Below are 22,531 nucleotides of genomic sequence, written 5' to 3'. Positions count from 1 at the left end.
AATAAAATGTTGGCTTCCCTTAACGTGAAAGCACGCGCGTCATTTCCTATTGTGCGCTCGCAACATGGTGGCACTCGTGGCATGCCGGCTGACTTGAACGTTGCGTGAACTCCGGTGATGTGATACAAAAATAATGGACGCCCGGTCAACAGATTAACCACAGACAAAGACATTTGTTTCAGGGGGGAAGGGGGGGGGGGTCTTCACGCACAATTTGCCAAGCACACAATCTAACCGTCACAATGTTGACGAGGGTGAGGAGAAACATGGAGTCAGGGCCGCTTCTCTCTCAGGCCTAACGGGAATGTCACGGTTGAACGCACTGGATAGCACCCAGTCAAGACACTCGAGCGGCCACAGCAAAAGCGGACAAAAAAAGGAGAAGTGAGCGGATTGATTGAGGGGTGCTGGAAATGGGAAAACATCCACTTGAACGCTTTCTTTTTTGTGCTTCCACAGTGCTAACTACAGGGATGCCTCGAGATAAGAGTGACGCGACTTTCTGTATGAGTCGTTCAGATGCTTTTTGTTTTTGTTTTTGCTTTGACTTGCGAGCAATAGTTTGTGATATGCAATGGCGCCATTGAACTCAGCTGACTTCATAATGAGCAGCAGTGTGAACAGTTCTTACAGAAAGTAAAGAGTAATTTTACTGTCAAACCAAGAAAAGCACACTTTGTGTAATTTCGTTAAAACAACTACCGTACATAACTGCATTAAGAAAGCCCACATAGCCTAATGCTAGCCCGTAATGGGAAACGCCATAGACTGGCAAACAAATAGCATTGGTGTGGTTTCGTTTTTTTACAAATACTTGAAGACAAAGGGTTCAAGTTTGGAGAAACTCAGGAAGACGAGGATCAGGATTTTTCGACCAGTCACCAATGAGCGATTAAGTTTGAAAAAAAAAAAAAAAACAATAATTAATCACCAATTCAATCAGAAGATGGAACAATTTAGCTATTTAAAAAAGTTGTAAATTTACTCTACAGTCGATCGCCGCCATTCGCGGCCTACGAATATCAACAGCCCACGTATAATTGACGTCAAATGCATGCGTGGAAAAAAAATCTTCAAAAAATGCTGCTAAACTTTAAATATAACACGTAATGTCTTATTTTGTGCAGCCGGTCAATGATGGCATTGATCGATTGGGCAAATTAAGACTTTACAACTGATCACCGATTTTGCGTATACGTCGTAAATACTAAATATAAATATAAATGTAAAATTTTTCCTTTCCATTCAAAATGGTAAAACCTCAGTGAAGTTCTTCATAATACCGGATGGTCTTTTGTACTTTTTATGAGAAAATGAAGCTTCATGAAGCACTTGATTATTATTATTTGTATTCCTCTAGATGGTGCTCTCGGTTTAACGATGAAGGCTAGTGCAATGGAAATTGATTACAATTGCACTGCAATTGGAGGAGTCAACAAATATGACAAGTGCTTCGTGAAGTTTCATTTGTCCATCACGAGCAGAAAATCTCATACATTTGTCAAGCAACTGCCCTCAAACACACCATAGACATCTCTTAGGGTTGAAACTTGTCGGCATCACATAATAATATTAAACAACATTAGAGCCTGCCCTATTTCACATTATTTAGAAACACACATTTCGTCATCCTTGCATTCCCAATTTTGCTCCCACTGCTATAAAAGACAAACATTGCACATTTCATCTTCTCCCATGTTTTTTTTTTCTTTTTTTTGCGCAGTAGCATGATAAACAAAGTTGGAGCCACTTTCATTAGGAGGGATAATAATAATAATAATAATAATAATAATGATAAAATCAGCTGACTATCACAAAGGAAAATGGATGCGGTGCTTTATAGCCTGAGGTTTCGCACCGTGGCCACATTTACACGAGCTCGCCATGTCTGATTGATGTGAACACTGATTATGCATTTCTTGGACACACACATGCGCGCAAAATGAGAGTTTGATATCAAGAAAGAGACCCAGCTCCATCTTGCCTTGGCAGAATCTCCCCATCAGATGGATGAAAGCCGCCATCAAAGCCGGGCCCGGGAGGAGTTCACGTAGTCCGTTCATTGGAGTGAACCCGACACCAGAGTTTCAATCCCTTCTGCCGTGCTTATTAAAGCGCCAGTTTTGTCATTTGCAATCCCAATTTGTCACAGTCACTTGGCTCAGCAAACCCCCACGTCCTGTCACTAGGGCTGAATAAGACGTAAATACTGTATACAGCAGGCTTCTCCTAGCGGTCGCTCGCGGCGTAGTTTGAGTAGCTTGTGGACAGATAGCTGAGGCTAATTTCAAAATAAAGTTGACCAAATAATACACTGACGGCAATGCAAATAGACTTAGTAGACTTTTACTTTGAAGGTGGGCCGCGTGATGGCTAGCTTGACTTCCCTTTTCGACATTTAGGATATCTTTATTGTACTTTTTATTGACATATAGATGTGACAAGCATCGAAAAAACGCTAAGAAACCGCTAGTTAAAAATTTTTTTCTTTTATAAAGAGCTCAGTATTGTTCATTCGGAAATGTCATCATCATTGCTCTTTATTTTTTTTTTATTTTTATTATTATTATTTTTTTATCTATTTTTTATTTTTTATTTTTTTTTGTGTGTGGGTGATAACCGCTAGTTAAATTACGCCATCATTGTATGGCACGGCACAAATCTCAGACGTTAGTGGCTAGCAGCTGTAACGAGTGCCTGGCTGGTAACATAAATGAGTTTGACAGCTGGTACCTGGCTTGCTTTCTTTATTCTGGACCAAGGCTACTTTGTAATTCTCCATGTTTAAAGAAAGGGAATGTGCCTTAAATTGCACTTTGAGGTATTTTCATTATTTGGATGAATAGAACTTTACCTTCATTTATTTTATAAAATACTTTTGCCCAGTAAATAAATGTTTTAAAAACACACACACAAAAACATTCAACTCAAAATGTCAAATATAGACGTTTAGATTTTAGGAACGCAACTATAAGCCATTAACACCTTGTTATTTTACACATGGACCGTATATAAAATAATTTCTGCTAATCCGAAAAACGATGCGATCGTAAACCGTGACTTTTGTGATCCGTTGCACCACTAGCTTGCATATTCAGTTTAATTTTACTACTGTTGTTGTGTTTGCAGTAAAAGGCAAATAACAAAAATTTGGCTATAAAATAAATGTTGTGAAACACGAGGAGCTCGCTGCTGTTTTGCTTTTCGAAAAGTAGCTCAAGACGTTTGAAAAAAATAAAAATGGTTGGAGACCCCTGGTATGCAGTCTGTAACAACAGGTCTGTCTCTGTGTAATACGACTTAATGCAGCTTGGTTGCCATGCACTGTAAAAAAACACAACCTGTATTATTTTGGGCTGCAACAGTCATTTCAGTTGGAACAGTTGGGATGATGACCCAAATTGACATATGCCACTCACACCCATGCCGATGCTTGAATGGCAGACGAGGGTCCAAGCAGGAAAAGGAATGCATTGAATCACTGTTCTGCAATAAACATCAAAATGTTGCACTGTCCCCAAAGCAGAGTTTGCGGCTCCTGTTCCAGCACCGCACTAGTCCACATTTGAATTCCGCTTGGCCACAGCATACAATGCTCGACCCAAAGCACCTCTGCAGAAACATTTGACCCATTTCATCCATCAGAATCACTCCCTATCCCCACAGTTTGACAGGGAGCCACAATCCTTTCTGTTTGCCTGCCAAGAATCCCATACAAGCCCGGCAGCAATTGGACCTTGCCATTGTTTGGCTCTCTCGCTCTCGACTGGACTTTGTATTCCGGGTCCCGCGCCTTGTGTGGTATTGGCGAGTCAATGGCATGCGGCCGAGCGTGACTGAGGAGAGAAAGATGTGCATTGACACTGGGAGCAGTGCAGGAAAACGGGCGCTGCGTCGCATTAAGCTCCTCCATTTGCTTACGGCCCCTAATGGGAGGTGACATTTTGTCAGTGCCGTGCGAAAGTCGCCTTTGTGATTACACTAATTGCAGCGAATCCGGCACTGCACCTCACTACAGTTTTATTTCCTTCGCCCACAGACAATCACCAGGTATAACGGCACGCATGCAGTATTACTCGTAGCGTGCATCTCTCTTTATCTTGATTTTACAACGACCACCGAATGGCAACATGTCGGCATGTAGCGTAAATAGTTTTATACAAAACCATACTGAATTTTTTTGGATTATCCCTTATTCAAGGTTTTTTTAATTTTTTAATTTTTTTTTTTCTATAAAGAGCTCAGTATTGTTCATTCGGAAATGTCATCATCATTGCTCTTTATTGTTTATTTTTTTATTTTTTATTTTATTATTATTATTTATTTATTTTCTTATTCAAGGGTTTAATGCGCACCATTTTCACAGCAGAACAATTTAGAAATGTGGGCATAATTCATTTGTAGAACAGCGGCAATTTGGGGACAAGGCATTGTATTTGCAAAAGCGGATGCACATAAACTTCCCTCTCTTGTGTCCACCATTGGACGGCACCGAAGCGCTGTGAGAGAGAGAGAGAGAGAGAGAGAGAGAGAGAGAGAGAGAGAGAGAGAGAGAGAGAGAGAGAGAGAGAGAGAGAGAGAGAGAGAGAGAGAGAGAGAGAGAGAGAGAGAGAGAGAGAGAGAGAGAGAGAGAGAGAGAGAGAGAGAGAGAGAGAGAGAGAGAGAGAGAGAGACTCTTCCTCCTACATCTCTTACAAGTGTGCTTAAAAGCATTTGTACAAATTTGTGATGGATGATGCTCAACGTTGCTGACAGCTGTCCATATACTCGGCGAGATGACGAGCGCTGGTGTCTGTCAACACTCAACACCGGTCGTGCCCTCAGCACCGGGAGCCTCCCGGTAGCACCCCATAAGGCCACCTACACGGTTGAACACAGCTGCGAGAACGTGTTAAATGCAAAGCGATCGAGTGGAGGTCTGTCAGGATGTCAACAAGTCGGAGCATATCTGGCAGAGTTGTTGTTTTTTTTTTTATCAAGGGAGGCTTAATGGATGTTTGTGTTTTAAACATTCGGTCTCCATACAGTTCTGCACTAGCCTCAGGATGCTTTGGCATTTACAACTTCTGCCTCAAAACTGCTGTCGAGAGCGTTCAGCATTGGAAAGACATCAGAAAGCTTCTCTTGCAAACTCTCAAAGTATGTAATATATATATATGTAATATCAACCGTCGCGTTTCTTTGCTGTTTTCCGTCTAAAGTTGCATTAATATTCGCTACTTTAATTAATTGCAAAAAGATTTCTGTTTCGTCGTCCCCCCAAAAGTAACTTACTTTCTTGTGTCCGTCATTGCTTTGTGACTACAAACGTACGTGTGACATAATATCTGGTCTTGTCAGCATTTATTCACAAAACCTGTTTCCATAGCCAAAATTCTCATTTTCCTTTTTTCTATACACTTCAAAATGCACTCCTTCGAAGCGAAACAACTTTTTGCGAATTTTGGGCCCTTTTTTCGAATTTTTAGCATTTCCATTCAGTTCAGAGGCACGTTTATCAAATACGTTATTTTGCTCAAATTGCAGGTTACCATGTTTGTGGATACATTCCAGTTTCTGTCCAGGTTCTTTCCCTGCAAATTATGTTTTAAATATTTTTGTTGTTATATTATTAATGAAAGTTTTGAAGTAATCTCTTAATCCGCCTGATAATTTCAGTTTCTCGCTCACCTCTTCCCTCGCCTGGGAAACGAGGGTCTGTCTACCTGTGTGTTGACTTTCCGCCTGTTCACACTCCCGACGCTTTGTTCCTTAATCACGTTACGTACACGTGCTAATCCTTTTAATATATTCCGAGGAATAAACAGTTCAAGAGCACTTTGGAGGCGGTTTTAGTTCACCTTTCTATTTATCGCTGTGTGAATGTGCCGGATCAACGCCTCGTGACAGAGGCTGAGCCCAAATTTCAAAGTCGAGGGGTAAATATGTACACGATAAAAGGGAGGTTTACACTGCACGCGTCTTTGCATCCTACGTGCACTGAGAGGATCCGCCCGCAGCACAATTTATTAGGGAACCACACAAGAAGTGAACTAAAAGCTGTGGCTGACATGCTGTTAAAACTCTGTAGCGTGAACTCCTACCTAATTGCAGTACGCTATTCACAAATCCACTTTTCACTTTTTTTGTGTTCCTTCTGTAAATGCCCTAAAATGAGACAAAATGTTGCGAAAGCCCTGGATAATAGGAAAGTAGTACTTGTTATCAAAACAAAGTATGTTGATAAGTGATACATACTGACAGTTAAAGATATTTATATTTTGGGGTAGAGCTAAATTGTTGTGAGTGGAAGTTCAGGATAGTCTTTACGACATTGGAGTGTTTTTAGTAATGATGAGTAAATGAAGCTTCATGAGGCATTTGCGATATATTTTCATTCCTGTCGATGTTTCTCTTGGTTTAAAGATAAAGGCTAGTGCTAGGGAAATTCATTACATTTACAAGCAAGAGTGCCATCGATATGAGTCCCAAAAATATTGCAAGTGCTTCATGAAGCTTCATTTGTCCATGACTAGTTTTCAGGGGTTGGTTTGAGGTGAAAGCAAAACAGAATAATTTGATTATATTCCTGGCCCAGAAATGTTTTTTATGCAAATATTGATTGTAATTATGACTTTCCCTCTGCATAAGCGTAAGTTAGTGATAGACTACGGAACGCACAAATTTGGGTTGCGGCCCCACCATATGAACAGAACTCCGTCTTAAACCGAGGACGTCTTTTTAATCTTTTCTGAGATACCTATTTACAAAAAATTGTCTGTGAGCCATTCTAAATTTTGTTGTATTGTGATGCCACAGTAAACGGCTTGAAGTGCTTCATCCATGAATACAATTTAAATCCATGCTTCCGCAAGTAGTAGCCGCTTGCCTCGACGCAACCTCCTAGCTCTGCCCTAAGTTGTCACGGTAACAAAAGCCATTGTCGACATTGGCACTCCAGAAGAAAAGGGGTGGGGTCTAGGAACAAACTGATTTCAGCAAGACTCTGAAAGGCGCACTGAGTGTGCTATAATTCTTCATCCTTGGTGTACTTTGACATTTTATCACATCCATGTTAGTAATGCTGAGAACTGAAAAAATCAAGATGAAAATCAAATCAATTCAATAACTTTAGCTTTTAACGCAAATTTCAAAGTGTCTTCGAACTGAATTGTTTTTCAACTCAGCCACACTGTGTTATTGGGATGCCGGCATGCAAAGGTGAGGATGCAAGGTGACAGAACAAGAAAAGAAAGTTGAATAAGAAGCCGAGCAGACAAAGAAGCTCAGAGAAAAAGCAGACAGTGGAAGTCTGGAAAGCAATATGTCTTTAGAAGTGGGTGAGAGGCACAGAGCGAGACAAAGGCAGAGGGCCAAAGAAATGTTTGGAATAGTAAAGAAGTGTTACTCGCCTGGTTGAAACGTGTGTGTGTCTGTGTGTATTTGAGCAAAGTCTGTGTGTTGCCTTTATGGTTTGCACAACTTTATTTTCTGCAAATGCATTTTTGTTCATCTACCCATACCAGCGACAGATAGATAGATCCCTACTGGCGTGTCTGGCATGCATGGGTGGAGTTTTCTTTCTTAGGGCGTTTTGTGACGTTGTGTGATGGAACGCAGCGGACTCACGGCCAACCGAAGCGGCTCCCCTCATTCCCATTCAAATCAGAGGCAGTCAAAACGCTCACAGTGCTTGACATTGCGGAAATCCCCCTCAAATAGTTGCTCTGCGCGGTCAGGAGGGTGCTATTAAAATGTTTTTAAGATGATAAAGATAATAATTTGCTCAATGTAATGATTTCTACAAGGAATCTGAGTCAATGATTATCCAACCATTATCCAACCTTTTTTGCTCGGTCCCGACAGCTATTGGAAGCTGGCTGTGCTGTTTACCTCGCAACGGTCCCGCATTGTAACAGTGGAAATATGCCGCAAGCTCTAGCTCAGCTTGTGTTGGATCAGAAACAGCAAACGCAGCAGTAGCAGCACATTTCACATGATTCTTAGACACGAGCACAAACTATGCCAACTGTGTACAAAACAGTTGGGTTGAAAAAATATAAAAAAAAGGGACCGACCCAAATGTTTGGGTTAATCATTTAAAACCAAAAAGTTGGGTCAAATTAATAACAAAACAAAACAACCCAAATAAATTGGGCTGTTTTGTAAAAAACAAAAAAAACAAGAATGAATCCCCATTTTCTTTATTTCTTTAATTTTTGCTTGTCAAAATGAATAAACCCACAAAACTATTCAAAAATCTGGTTTTGTGGGGGGTTTTTTGACCCAACTTTTTGACTTAGATGTGTAACCCAAAAAGTTGAATCAGTCTAAAAAAAAATGTTTGTTTTTTTAAAGTTGTTTGGTGGTTTCTTCATTAAACCAACTGCTTGGTTTACAAAGTAAATAAATAACCCAAAATATTTGGTTGATTCCCCAAAAATGAGTTGTTATGTGGGTCGTTAATTTTACCTAAATGTTTGGTTTGAATAGATAAACACAAATATTGGCTTGGTCCCTTTTTAACCCAATTTGGGTTGATTTTTGTAACAGTTTTTAGAGTGTGTGATTTGTTGTTTTTATGCATTATTTTTTTTCCTTTCGGACATATCGTGAGAGTTTCAACACAACAGCTTACAACACAATATGATTGACGTACACGTGGCAAAAAAACGGGACCTGCGTAATATCAGGTCAAAACAATGAAGTTGGTGAAATCTGCTGAGATGCGGGACCGAGGCTCAAAAACGCGATTATCCTGGCCAAAGACTTGCATCTGATCACCCTAGCCTTGCCACCCACTGTAGAAAGTAAGTAGTAAGTAAGTAGTACATGCTGACAAGCCTCACGGTCAGTTGTAAATTCACGTACATACCGCAGGCCGCTAAAAAATGGATGGCTGTCCGCAAATGGTAACCGTTGCGAGATGAAGGCGGGGACAGGAAAGCAGGGGGGCGACCATTGGCCCCCTGCTTCTCAGCCCGCAGTCATCAGTCTTGCCTGGCTGTCATGCGTCTGCTGCCAGCTGTCAGAGGGCCCGGTCTGGTCATGCCCGCTGATGAGACTTCCCGCGCATGCTCTCCAATCAATCCAGCGCTCCTAATAGGTCACGAATGGCTGCGCAACGCTCGCCAATATGCCTCGGATGGGAGTAAACGATAGCGGAACGCGAGATAGACAAGTATGGCAGCTGAATTTGCATCATCAAGCCTACATTTTTGCTGGCCGCGGCCGGGAAAGAAAAGGGCGCTAATTGACACGCTGCTAATTAGCCTGCGTAGGCTGGCGACAAACCGGCGTGGCGGTGGCCAAATTTGAGCGAAAACCAGAACACGCTAGCGTACGTCTCTGGCTTCCTCATTAGCGTTTCCTACTTCCAGGCCTAATTATGAGTAAATGTGTACACACTTAATGAAATTCCCTAATTGGGGAGGCAGAACAGAAGAAGGGAGAGAGCCATTGGAGGAGTTTTGTTTTTCGATAGCAAGCGCTTGACGGTTCAACAAATGTTTCGCTTTGCAAATCAACTAACTTATGGGCCGCTGGTGCATGCGAGAATATGTTTGATACAAATGCTCTCTAATTAAACACATTGAAACTGCCTGCCGCCCCCGTTAAGTCATCTACTGTAAAAAAAAAAAAGAAGAGCAGTAGATAGGCAAAATGAATTAATTTCATCCTCCCGACGCCGTTTGCCTCGGAGGCAGCGAGGAATAAACATGACGGCGTGTGTTTTATGGCTTTGAAGTTTCCACTCCACGGCTGGAACATTTCTAATTGGAAACTTGAAACGAAGTATTTGGGATCAATTTAAGCGGAGCAGGGCAGTGAAAGGAATCACGCGTATTGGACGCTACTCGTTAACATATCAATAGGGGGGGGGGGAGCCTCGACGCTATGGAGCAACGCTGTTCCGCCCGGCTGGAGGATGATGATGATGGCGATGATGATGATGGCGATGATAGTCTGTCATCTCCGCAGCGTGGCGCGGCTCTCGGTGATGCCGTAGCTCAGGGGTCACATCCTCCCCCCGCCTCCACTGCTGTCACAGCCAAGATTCAGCCGGGAAAGACACTGGAGAACAGGACAGAAGAATGCACATTGTCTGCAGGGTTTCGCAACCTTTATTGAGCTATGGCACACACTTAACATTACAAATATGTTTACTGAGAAATGGAATAATGTATGCTAATTCGTCTCGTTCAGGGATGGGCAGCTAAAATGTTGGAGTGCTACTCGGCGGCCACATGCGACCACGTTCTTCCTCAGTGTGCACATGTGCAAAATGTGTGTTCTTAAATATATTTCCTTTTTTTTATTGTTCAATGCATGTCCACTATCCTAAGCCCACAACAAAGGGTGTGAATCTAACAACAAAATATCCACCTACTGTATTTGTTTTTTCCAGAGCATAAAAATGACCATTCAAGGACGACACAAAACCAGCCATTAAGTGCAAGAGCTCATTTTGTACACAAAAATCAACTCACTATAATTTTTTATATTATATGTGGTACTATGAAAAAAGAACATTACGACTTATTACGCTGTTTTGTGTGACGTGCGCACACTCACAGGCTACAATGAGGCACTCTAAAACAGCTAGGTCTACTCAAAATCTGAATTGTGTTTATTTGGCAAGTAACACACATGGAATTTGTCTCAAGTATTCTAGAACAGTGGTCCCCAACCTTTTTTCCTCCACAGACTGATTCGAGTCCACAACTTTCGCGAACCGGCAACCCAGTGGGTTGGGGGTGCTTGGCTGTTCAAAAACTATGTATTTTTATGTACCTGTACTAAGCAGCACAAACACCATAACAAGGGTAGCAGCAATGCTTTAATCTGGTGAGCTCTATGAATGATGCGAGCAACACCGAAACTTGGGTATTTTGTAGGTATATCAATAAATGAATAATGAAGCCGCATTTTTATGTAACTATATTAGCAGCACCAAAAATAGCAAGGCACCAAAGAACAATTCTAAAGTCCATGAGTAACTCACCCACCATAACGCTAAATTAATGCGTGGGAATCACCTGTAGCTGTTAATCCATTCTCACCTATCTTTTTCTTCCCGGTCATAGCCTCCTGTGTTTTTTTCATCTCTGGGCCTTTTCTCCGTTGCAAGGAAACGTTCAAAATATGCCTGTTTTATACTCCTTTTGCCAACTTGTTGATTAGCATCAGCGCTACGCGACTGAGTTAATTAGCATCATGACATGCGTCAAGAGTCCGTCGTAAACAGAGAGAATCCGTTCACTTAGCCTCGGCTAACTAATTAACCGGAAGTACAGTATATATATATATATATATATATATATATATATATATATATATATATATATATATGCGCAACCCACTGTGACCCGGTCCAAAATGGCCCACGGCCCGGGACCTGTCCTCCGCCCGGTGGTTGGGGACCACTGTTCTAGAACAATAACCCAAAAAGAACATTTAGCGCGTGAAACAAAGTGTTTATGTAATGTAAGTATGCCATTGGTGCTGTAGTAAATGGTATTTTTTTTCTAAACAATGACATTGTGACAAGTGATGCGGAAAGTCATCAAGCCAAAGTGGAGTTGAGTATAAGTGACCAGATACCAGAAAGAAAAAGCATTTTCAGGATGGATGGAAGTTCTCATGCCCGATTCCAGCTTCCATGTTAGTCTAGCCATTCTGATGCACAACAACGCATGTTGTGTATTCAGTGCTTTTCTGCGTGGCGGCTTAACACTCTACATCACAACAAATGCCTGCTACACACACTGTAGCGTACAAATCCTACCAAAGTGCATTAAGGTTTTGGACACACATTAAGAAGCAATCGTCTTGAGCAGGTGAGCAAAGAGAAGCGAGCTGTATGACTTGCTCTCTCTGGGAGGTTGTTTGCTCCAGGAGATTTGACACCGTCGCACAGTTGCTTTCCAATAACACGGACATCGCCTCCACCAACAGCCTGAGAAGAAATTATTTCCGGAAGCTGCGGGCCCAGGCAGGAAGAGAGCGTAATTGTAGACGTCCCCTCCACAGGACACAAATGCTATCGGTTAAACTGTCTGCCGGCTTTGTAGAGTTTTTTTCTTGGTGTCGTCTTCTCTCGGGATTTGTGAGGTCAAAGCAAACTTTTAGTTGAGTTTGTTAATTTGCAAATATTTCTTTTTAAAGACATTAATCACGCGTCAACCTCTCATTTCCGACGTTTTGCCTTCTTTCTGCCTATTTGCGTTCCCGCCCGCTTTGGGGCGAGCTGAACCGCAAAGAACATAACCAACCACCCCGTCCCTCCTTGTCTCCCTGCTGCTCTCCAGTGTTTGTCTGAGGTATTAGGCGCTTGTTGCCTCATTGGATTGAATTAATTGATTAATACTTGTATCCAATTAGTGCTTCCTCATGCAATTAATCAGCTGTCTGAGGTCGGCGGCTCGCTCTGTCAGTCCGACAAAAAGGCAGACACGCAGTTGAACAGTGACCTCTGGCTCCAAGCTCATTGTTGAAAACACAATAAATGACTGATAATCCCAACGAAACACACGTTGCAGGCTCTCAGGGTAGCGCAAGGCAATGTTGAAGTTTATGACACTGAATTTATATACCGTATGTTTTATTATTTAAATCTGAGGATCGTTGTTTATAATTTTGCCAAAAACTCACCAGTGTTTTCAATCGTAAACATTTGAGGCCCTATGTAAAAATGTGATGATTATTTTGAGGATTTTCCTTGAATTTGTTTTTTTCTTTTTCTTTTTTTTGCATTGCATTTTTTTCCAATTGATGTCCACCTAGAAAGGTTTCTAATTGTCTATAGATGCCCAAAAATGCCAGCCATTAGACAAGGTGATGGCCTGACTAAATGAAGCTCCTCCCCTCACTTCAAAATAGTTGACAGTAATTGTTTTTTTGTTTCTCTCTCTCTCTCTCTCTCTCTGCCCCCCCCCCTCTCCCTCTCTCTGTTTTCTATTTTCTGTCTTACAGGTTTGTCCTTTCTTGGGATCACTAATGGACCAGCACAAGACATTTGAAGACTGACTGCTTTATGCTACACTTTTATTGTTGTTCAATCAACAACGACACAGTTCCTAGTTGCCCGACAAGGAAGTGTACTCTTTGGACAGCATGCCATGAAACCACCTGGAACACAGAAGGTGGACATTTGAAAGGCATTTCATACGATTGGATGGGCAGAGTGTGTAAGGTTGGAGAAATAATCTCAAAGTGAAGTTTTTTTGTTGTTTTGCTTTTTGTTTTTTTTTACCCACAAGGGAGCTAATCTCTTGTTTGGAACATTGGAGTTTGAAAAGATACTGTTATGTGACGTGAAACTATCAGGAAAGTGGGTCGGAGATGGTATCCGAGTGAGGTACCATGTCAACTCAGGAATCTAAAATGGCCTACATCATATAACTGACCTTCTTTGATCCCATGGATTAATATTCACCTCGTTGCAATTTGGACGTTATTCCTCTTTTTTTTTTTTTGGGACCCCTGCTGGACTCTTCATTTGGTTGTTTCTTTTTCCTATAATTCGACATGGCTCCTCTCTGGACTGTAGGCGCCTGGACGCTGTTGACTGCATCAAGTTTTTTTTGCTGCTGGTGCGAAGCGACAAGGACTAGCAGTTCGAGCAGGGGGGAGCAAGAAGCCTCATCTGTGGAGCGAGTGAAGCGGGGGTGGGTGTGGAACCAGTTCTTTGTGGTGGAGGAGTACACCGGCACGGAGCCCCTCTATGTTGGAAAGGTAAGACATCTGCTTTGTCACATACTTGTTCAATTAATGCTACTTTGAGATAATTTTGTCTGATAATTGTCTTGGTTAGTTTCTGTTTTAGAGTGCCTCATTGTTCTTGAATGTCCATAAAGTTATCTATTACGGGTCTAATGCAGTAAAGATTCTTAAACTTATTGGAGGTACTGAACCCCACTTGTTTCCTATGCGCATTCACTGGACACATAAATAAAATAAATAAATCATAAATTGGGTTTCCATCCATCCATTTTTATTCGAATTTTCAAGAAATGCGAAAATAAAACGGAATGGAAACGCTAGAAATGCGTAAAAAGGTCCCAAAATCCGCCCAAAACGTTTTTACGCTTTTACAGCTGATCTAATGCTAAATGCTTACGAAGGCTAACAATGTTAGCATTAGCGCTAGTTAGCATTTTTAAAGGCATGACAATTTTATAGTAAATTTCCAGAAAATATAGAGTACAAAATTTAGCAGGGTGATTTGGGAATTTTTTTTAAAAGCATTTTTTCAACCCACACGTCTGTCACATTTGCATTTGCGTGGCACATGCATGCTTGCAAGCCAATTATCACATCATCTGTCTTTGAACACATACTATATGTGACAGTATGTTTGATGCATGCCATCGCCTCTTATGAAAATGTATGGACTCAGCTGGAAGTCGGCAATCAACACTTTTAGTGTCGCAGAGGATTAAGCGTGAGTCGAGTGCCTCTCGACTGGATAATTGCGGCATGTTTTTAATTTTTTTTTTTTCTCCATTAATATTACTTCAGCCAAGTCAGCAGACTTGCCAAGCTCGTTCTGTCTAACACCCCGGCTACTCCGCTAATGAAATCTGATTTACCAATAAAAAGGCTACTCACGTCACATTAAACTGGCAGCTTGGATCAGTACATTTGGATAATGAATCCTCGCGAGGGTGAACGATCCGAGAGCCATTATAATGCTTTTTTTCAAAATGTGCTATTTTAGTGCAAGTAGGGGACACACACATTTGAATGTGTGAAATCTGCTTCGGCTGCTTCTGAAGGGCTGGAAAGGGAAGAAAAATGCCGTTTTTGTCATCTTTCACTTCAGAAACGGAGTTCAAGGTTACGTACATGGATTGCGACCGTAAATATTAAGCCGATTTAAGAAGTACGATTGGTGTGCCCAGCTGTTTTCTGAGCAGATTGGGGATTTGTGTTTTAACACAGCCTTCACATATTGTTCTATGTCAAAAGTCCTCAGTTCAGCAAAAATCTGATCTTTTCATTTTTTTTTGCTCTTTGTAGCTTTCTTTGGTGACATTTAAAAAGAAAATCCTCAAAACAGAAGCATCGTGGACTCAATGTTACATTTTTTTATTGCTTTTACATTGGTTGACTTATTTTAGACAGTTAACAATGCTGCTAGTGGTGACTATGTTATTGCTGGACTAAAACAATTTTGTATAATAGTTGTATAATTGCCTGTAAAGTAGGGGTGTAACCAAAAAAACGGTTTGAACTGTTTTATTTTAATTATTTGAAAGTGCATCAAGCCAGACCAAATCAAATTGTTCCACTTTGAAATATATGAATATAAGTATTGAATTGTCTTTTATTGAAGAGATATTTCTTAGAAGGAAATGCCACTTTTGCAATACTGACAAGTTCATTCAAATGTATGTAAAATGAAAAAAAGTTAATTGCATCTGCAAGCGCTTCATGAAGCTTCATTTTCACATAATTAGTTGACTGTATAAACACAAAGATCAACACCATGCATCCAGCATATACGCAATGATGAACCCATGTTCCATAGACGGGTGTATTCAGAAATTAAATTATTCAAGACAACAAAAAAAAAGGCTTCACATGGGACTCACCCGTAGCATTAGCTAGCATAGCTACTAGCTTTGCTTAGTAAAATGTGTCATTTCTGACCGGTCATTTTTTTGGTACATCATTTGGGTGAAAATGACTTTGTGACATGAAAGATTCCGCTGTAAGGCTAACGATTACATCCCAACACTCACTTGTGTCAATGCTGTTCTTCCATTCATCCTCTAAACTTCAAACGTTCTTTCCCACATGGAATCAACACTAGACCTTCTTTACACTGACATCTTTATTTTTTAAGCCCATCCCGCTCCCACCATTTACCGTCACTTTCTCAATTTCTCTCTCTCTCTCTCTCTCTCTCTCTCTCTCTCTCTCTCTCTCCCTCTCTCTCTCTCCCTCTCTCCTCTCTGGTTGCCTCCCCTGCAGCAGCTTCTTCCACCTCTGCTGCATCTGATAGTCACCTTGTTAACACTTTGAAGCGTCGGAGATCTGAGGGACTGACAAGCGGCAGCCAAATGTGGCAGGGCCCCTTCCCTGATTACACAGACTTAAATATGAGACAGCCAATTTGTCGCCGCTTTGATGCTCTTCATAAACCAAGCAGGCGGACGAGATCGCAGCCCCGACCGCCTTCGCTCGGAATTCCTGCAAATATAATTTCAATTATCCTCAAGTCGCTTAAAGCGTGGGCAAAAAGTACTGGTGCAGCAACGGGGATGGTAAATTGTGATCTAACACGTACGTGTATAGCAGGTAGCAGCTCTCAGTCTTTTGGGACAGCTTTCCAGAATGTGCCTGTGGAAATGTGAGACCTTTTTGCCAGGTGTTGTTGACTTCTTGTTGTCTCTGATCTTGTCCACCTTGACGGGTGTCTGATGAGTGTGAGGTGAAGATCTTCCACACCAAGCTTGTCCAAACAGAATTTTTTGAGGTGCTGCGTGGTGTAAAAAGTAGGGATGTGCAATTAATAGAATTCATACATTCCTGTGCATACAAATTTTGAGTTGTTAACATTGATATATTTGCACCTTTTTTTCATTTTACAATGACTAATTTAATACATCTTGTTAGGTCCAAAAGGAACTTGCATAATTATAGTGTTTCATAGAAATCTTGTTTTGCACCACATGAACGCAAATTTGATTGTCGTAATTGTGATTTCAATTATGACCAAATTAATTGTGATGAATATTTTCTTCATAATCGAGCAGCCCTAGTAATAAGATTTGAGAACCACTGTTTATTGGAAGGCTACCAGCAATACCACCTCCATTCAGGTACATGTAAATTTTAGGGAAGAAAAAAAAAAACTTTCTTGGCTCGTTGGCACTGCACCTTCCCAAAGTTGAGAGTAAAGCGGTTATTAAGTTGTTGCATCATCACGCTCGCCAGCAAAAACAATAAAATGTCAGTGTCTTCTTCTTTTTCCCATGAACAATTTTGGCACCACTGAGCAGGCTGGCTTCACCGCTCATTGCTCGAGGGGAAAGTGACAAGGAATCAACAGCTTCCCTCTCCCTTGAGTCACCCAGCAGTGGCCCACGGGAAAGCCTCGGGCGTCTCTGGCTTCAATTCTGTGCATGAAGTTGAACTTAAGCCGAGACAAATCACATGAACTCGGAAAGCCACGCGGATTGGCATATACGGTATGTTTCATTATGGGCTTAAAGCACGGGTGTCATATTCAATCACACGTGGCGTCCATTCTCAAAGTAAAGGTTGAAAAGGGCATGGGTTGAAAAGGATAATCATTTCTTCAACAGACTAAATCTAAACATTTTGGAACAACCTTTAATCAAGACACACTCAATCAGTACACGTCCACTTCCTTTTACATGCTAAGGATTAAACAACTAAAGATTGTTTTTGTCGTCAACGCCTGACGCCCTGAGGAAGAAGAAAATATTTCACGCCCCCCTAAACTCTCCACTGTGACTATAAATAGCATCATTTGTCTATCAAATTGTTGTAAGTATGCCTCTGTGAAGAAGCTTGCGCTCTCTCAGACAATGAGAGCGCCTCTGCCACCTACTGTAGGGGATGTGCAATTACACTGTCTTCTAGTACGGCATAAAAATAAAATTATATATATATATATATATATATATATATATATATATATATATATATATATATAATTGGTCATATTTTTACAATAAAAAAAAATGTTAAAGGACTGAAATACCCATAAATCAAATGACATACTATATCAAATTTTATTACATGATTTGTTTATTGCAACAGTTTTCTTGAAGGTCCTCTCAATGGTTAATATTTAATAATTTGCAGTGTTGTCCATCTGTCCTGCATCATATTGGAAGGTCTTTCCAATATTGTTTTGCATTATCTTGTGTAAGTGCGTGGGCACAAGGGCGAAATAATGTCTGTCTGGCCATTTTGATGACTTTGTTAAAGTGGGACACACTTTTGTGGGCCGAAGAAACAACTTCTCAGCCGGCGAGAGTTTGATGGGCAAATGGAAGATTCCTTTTTGGGGTTGGATACTTTTTTTCTCGCACATTTTTGCCGCCTTGTTGGAAAAAAAAGGGTTTGAATTGTTTTTCTATGGCTATGAAAAAGAAAGGAGCTTGATGAAGACCTGTCGGCGCAACCTCTTTTGTTTCTCCTAAAACATGTCTTGGCTTTGACCTTCAGATTGGGGAGTAACATTTAGCTAAGTGTGCATGTGTGTGTGTGTTGTGCATGTGTGTGTTTAAGCCGCCAATTCGAATCACTCCAGCGATGATAGACTGACAGACGGATGGGTATATCCAGCCTGAGGAGGGTGGGGGTGGGGGGGGGGATTGCATCATGCCAGCAGAATGATGAACTCATTTCGTATGTGTGTGTGTGTGTGTGTGTGTGTGTGTGTGTGTGTGTGCGTGTGTCCATGTGTGTAGTTGGTAGAAAGTTGCATGCGTGCACGGTGCCAGCGTTTGTGCAATTGAATTAAGGCACGGTGGCAACATTTCACGCACATTCCCCTCCGTGCAATCTCAAATGCAGCGTTGGACGGATATTGAGTGCCGCACATGGATGAATACGTTTATTGACAAAAGAAGGAAGGCTTTTACATCAAAGTAAAAACACCTGCTTGAATGTTTTTCTCTGGCTCGGTGCAAAAAGAGAAAGGAAAGGTGCAACATCACTGCATAATTCCTGTTTAAGGAAAATGGTATATTATTGCCTGGATTTTTGATCTCCTTCTAAAGATGTTAAATGTTTTTTAGGCCTGCGAAGTTCACAGAACTTCTTAGGAATTCTTGGTTCTTTTTAGCTTTGTGTTTTGAACTTTTTACCCTGTTTGAGGACAGCTGACCTTTGGTAGGGACTATAATTTATTTCTCTCCAGATGCATTGATTTTATTGCACAGGGCTCCGAAATTGTTGCATTTTGCCCTTAAAATGTGACAGTGTGTTTAAGTTTTTCATCTCATCTCGCGTGACACAAAAAAATTGACAATTTGTTTTATTATTCCTAAATATTTGTTGTTGCTGACGGACCTGAGGCCAGTTGTTGTTGCTAGGCAGAACTCGTGGGGGCACAGGCTGTTTATATTTAAATACACCAAAAAGAGGACCATAATTTGACCACTATATGTCTATAATAATAAGACCCAGATCCAGACGCCCAATGTCTTTACAGTTTACAGCTATATTCCGCTTTAGATGCGGTTTAAAAGACAGTCTCTTATTCACAATATTACCCTCACGTAGTTCAAGTTCCAAAATTGCAGGCCATGTATGCATGACAAGTGTGAGAGGTTCTTGTTAAGTTGAATTTAGGAACCGCACAGCGCCCCAGCATTGCTGCCTGTGGAGCGTCTGAACATCCAATCACATTAGGGGGAACGATTGGTCTGATTTATAACGACTCTTTTAAGTTCTCATTTCGTCTACCTTTAACAACTGCCGCAATGACTTTGAACACCTCATTTAGGAGATCCGTCCTTTGCAGAAAAGGTGTAAATTACCACCAGAAGCGCAGAGTCTTTTGTCACATCCTAAATGATGACTGGTGTACCGACCTGGTGGATGAAATTAGACCGTGATTGCTATTAGGGGCCAGGATGACAAGAATCGGGCAGACGAAACGGTCAACTTGCTCTAACTTTGAGTCATTGGATTGAAACGTAGCTAAAGTTTGATATGGAGCTGTGGCAAGTACTTTCAACGGTCTTTGAGTGGTTCATTTGTAAGGCTTGGATGACATTTGGCCATTTCTTTGCTCCTGGTTTGATCACCGTCTGTATTACCGTTCCATTCCATTATTAACTCATTCAGTCCCAGCCGTTTTCACTGAAGCAACCCCCTTTGCTCCCAGCTGTTTTACTGGATTTTGACTGATTTTGAAAGGCCCACAGAATATTGTGTTCTATTGCTATAAACACATGGAACCTACCAAAAGGAAGATTAGAGTATCTTCTTTCAAAAGGAAAAAAAAAACAAGTTCAAATCATTATTCACAAAAATGTTGAAAACACTGGCAAAAAGAGCTTGTTGCAACATGGCCCTGGCTGATCTCTTATACTCTGCTGCCACCTGCTGATCGTTTTTGTAATAACTACCATTACTTTAAGCGACCTCTTTAGGCCAAAAGCTGTATAAAAGTCTGTATGCTCGAGCATAAAAAAAGAAAACGTAGAACTACGATCCTGGGCGTGAAAGACAAAGTATTAAAAAACATATTTATACGCTTTTGGGTTTAAATTAGTTAAGGAATGTCCAGTTGCTGCAGGGTATACAGTGACTCTATTTTTGGGGGGGAAATGTATTATACAAAACCAAGACTAAGAACAGTAGAGCTCGTAATTCACCATCCTCATTGTGGGTATGTTTGGAAATACGCTCCAAGCATGCGCTGCTTCACTCCAATCGTTTGGAAACTCAAGAGCGTTCTTCAAATGTGCCTTTTGCTTATTTGGAGTGCCAAGTAAGTACAGGGGAAGGAAACTGTTCAATCCGTTCCAAACTGTATGTATTCCTTCATTCCAGATTCACACAGACTCAGACGAAGGCGAAGGCAACATCAAGTACACCATCTCCGGAGAAGGGGCGGGCACCATCTTCATCATCGACGAGCTGACGGGCGACATCCACGCCACGGAGAGGTTGGACCGCGAGGAGAAGGCCTTCTACACGCTGAGAGCGCAGGCCCGAGATCGGCTCAGCAACGACCCACTGGAACCAGAGTCGGAGTTTGTCATCAAGGTCCAAGACATCAACGACAGCGAGCCCAAGTTCTTGGAGGGGCCCTACATCGGCAGTGTGGCCGAACTGTCGCCTATAGGTACGACCTCAGTGAGGTACTTTACTTTGGAGCCTCTCAAGTCCAAAGCAGACACAGAGTGGGAGGATTAGAAGTTTAACTAAAACATTTTCAAATGGGTGATTATTTGAAATCCTACACGGTTCAAATTAGGCAAGGGACAAGAAGTGCATGTGCCTTGCGCGCTAGCCACACTACCCCCTTGGTAACGGTCTCACCGTTATAACTGGCCCCTTAACCCATTAAGGTCACCCCCGAAAACCGGAAGTTTTCCTGGAAATTCAACAATATTGTCAAGGCCTACCAAATAATTGATATCTCAGCTCCTGATTGAAACATAGTTCCAAAAACATTTCAGAGCTTGGTAATTATTCGTCAACCTTTTTAACATCCTCATTGTCTACAAATATATTTCTTAACAGTATGTCACTGTTGACTCGTTACACTGATTTGAATTCCTCCCGCGCCGTTTTTCAATCGCGTCATTCATTTCAAAACTCCCGTGAATCTGCGTCAGCCATGAATGCTCGAATACAATTCCAGGACATGCTACGAGGCCCACGTCACCCTCTCGTGTATATTCTGATGCAGTTCATCGGCTAAGAGACCAAGAATTGGTCAAAACAAAACAAAAAATGACGTATCCGCTTTCCCGGCTTTAAAGGGAGAAGAGCGCTGGAGCGCTCCCGACTCTAAACATGGTCGTGAACTCCCGGCCCTAAATGGTTTAAGGGCGATCATAACTACAAGGTGGTCCGTGATTGTGAAGTTTGTTACCTCTAAAGGATTAACTTCACAAATGTGCTTGATATCTGGAAGTTACTGTGACCTAGGAAAGGATATGATATTTTTCTTGAAAAGACAATTATATAGGCTATACATTTTTATTTGGCACATTTGTACTGTGAATTTTTTTTGATATTTTTTATATTCCCTAACAGAACAATGAACCAATATGTCATCAAAATAGTTGGAGGAGGTCATACAATATGTTAAAATCATATTTGAGTTTCAAGTCTTAACTTTCAATATTTAAGCAAGTTCCTAGTTGCTGTGGCAAAAATCAAGAACGGATTTCTTGACTTAGGCCATTTTTACATAAAGTCATAGTCATTGTGTTCCCAGAACTCTAAACAGTAAAATGACTAAGTGCTCAAGTAGGGTCTACATTGCAGTAATGTTTTGTCCTCTGGAGATGCTCAAAATTGCCAAGAATGCCAATATGCTAAAAGTCTCTCCTGTTGGGAGGATGGAAATAGAAACAAATGCTCAGCATATGTTATAAGACAAACAATACATCATTAGGGTGAAGGTGAATTAACAGATGACAACATGTTGCATCCTCACTTGGCGCCGTGTCAGTTCTGACCCACCGCGAGCAATCAAACAGCGACGAGGAAGGCGTTTATGATTGCATTGCTCCCCGATGAGCCGTCTGGCCGATGCTCTGGAACAGTCCTAAGGAGGGAAATGATTGCAGGTGGAAATAGGAGCCACACGGGCGGGACTTCTCAAGGGTTTCGATGACAGAGGCACTTGCTGATTAAGTGCTTGGACACCGATATGACAATTATTTATTGCATGTCATCAGTGAGAGGCTGGAGCACAAAATTCCAATGGCGTGATTGGAGTGTCAACGATGATCATCAGAGGTGGCAAAAGTACTCACACTTTGTACTCTACTATCAAAAATGCGTTCCCATCAGATTTGGATATGGAGGCCAAAGT

At 41.4% G+C, this 22,531-nt stretch overlaps 1 protein-coding gene across 3 annotated transcripts in view; it reads left to right on the top strand.

The window, feature by feature from the left end:
* The window catches only part of cdh22 (cadherin 22), a 209,059-nt gene that overhangs the window by 136,196 nt on the left and 50,332 nt on the right, over positions 1-22,531 (top strand). For all 3 annotated transcript variants that reach the window (XM_086086392.1, XM_086086391.1, XM_086086389.1), the window contains 2 exons: positions 12,955-13,716; positions 20,530-20,824. In XM_086086392.1, coding sequence (XP_085942518.1) covers positions 13,510-13,716; positions 20,530-20,824 — 502 coding nt within the window. In that variant the 5' untranslated portion in view covers positions 12,955-13,509. The remainder of the gene's footprint in view (positions 1-12,954; positions 13,717-20,529; positions 20,825-22,531) is intronic.

The sequence above is a fragment of the Leptonotus elevatus genome, chromosome 10, assembly GCF_054856555.1.
Source record: "Leptonotus elevatus isolate MCC_2025b chromosome 10, RoL_Lele_1.0, whole genome shotgun sequence".
NCBI lineage: Eukaryota > Metazoa > Chordata > Actinopteri > Syngnathiformes > Syngnathidae > Leptonotus > Leptonotus elevatus.
This window is presented reverse-complemented; position numbering and strand designations above follow the sequence as displayed.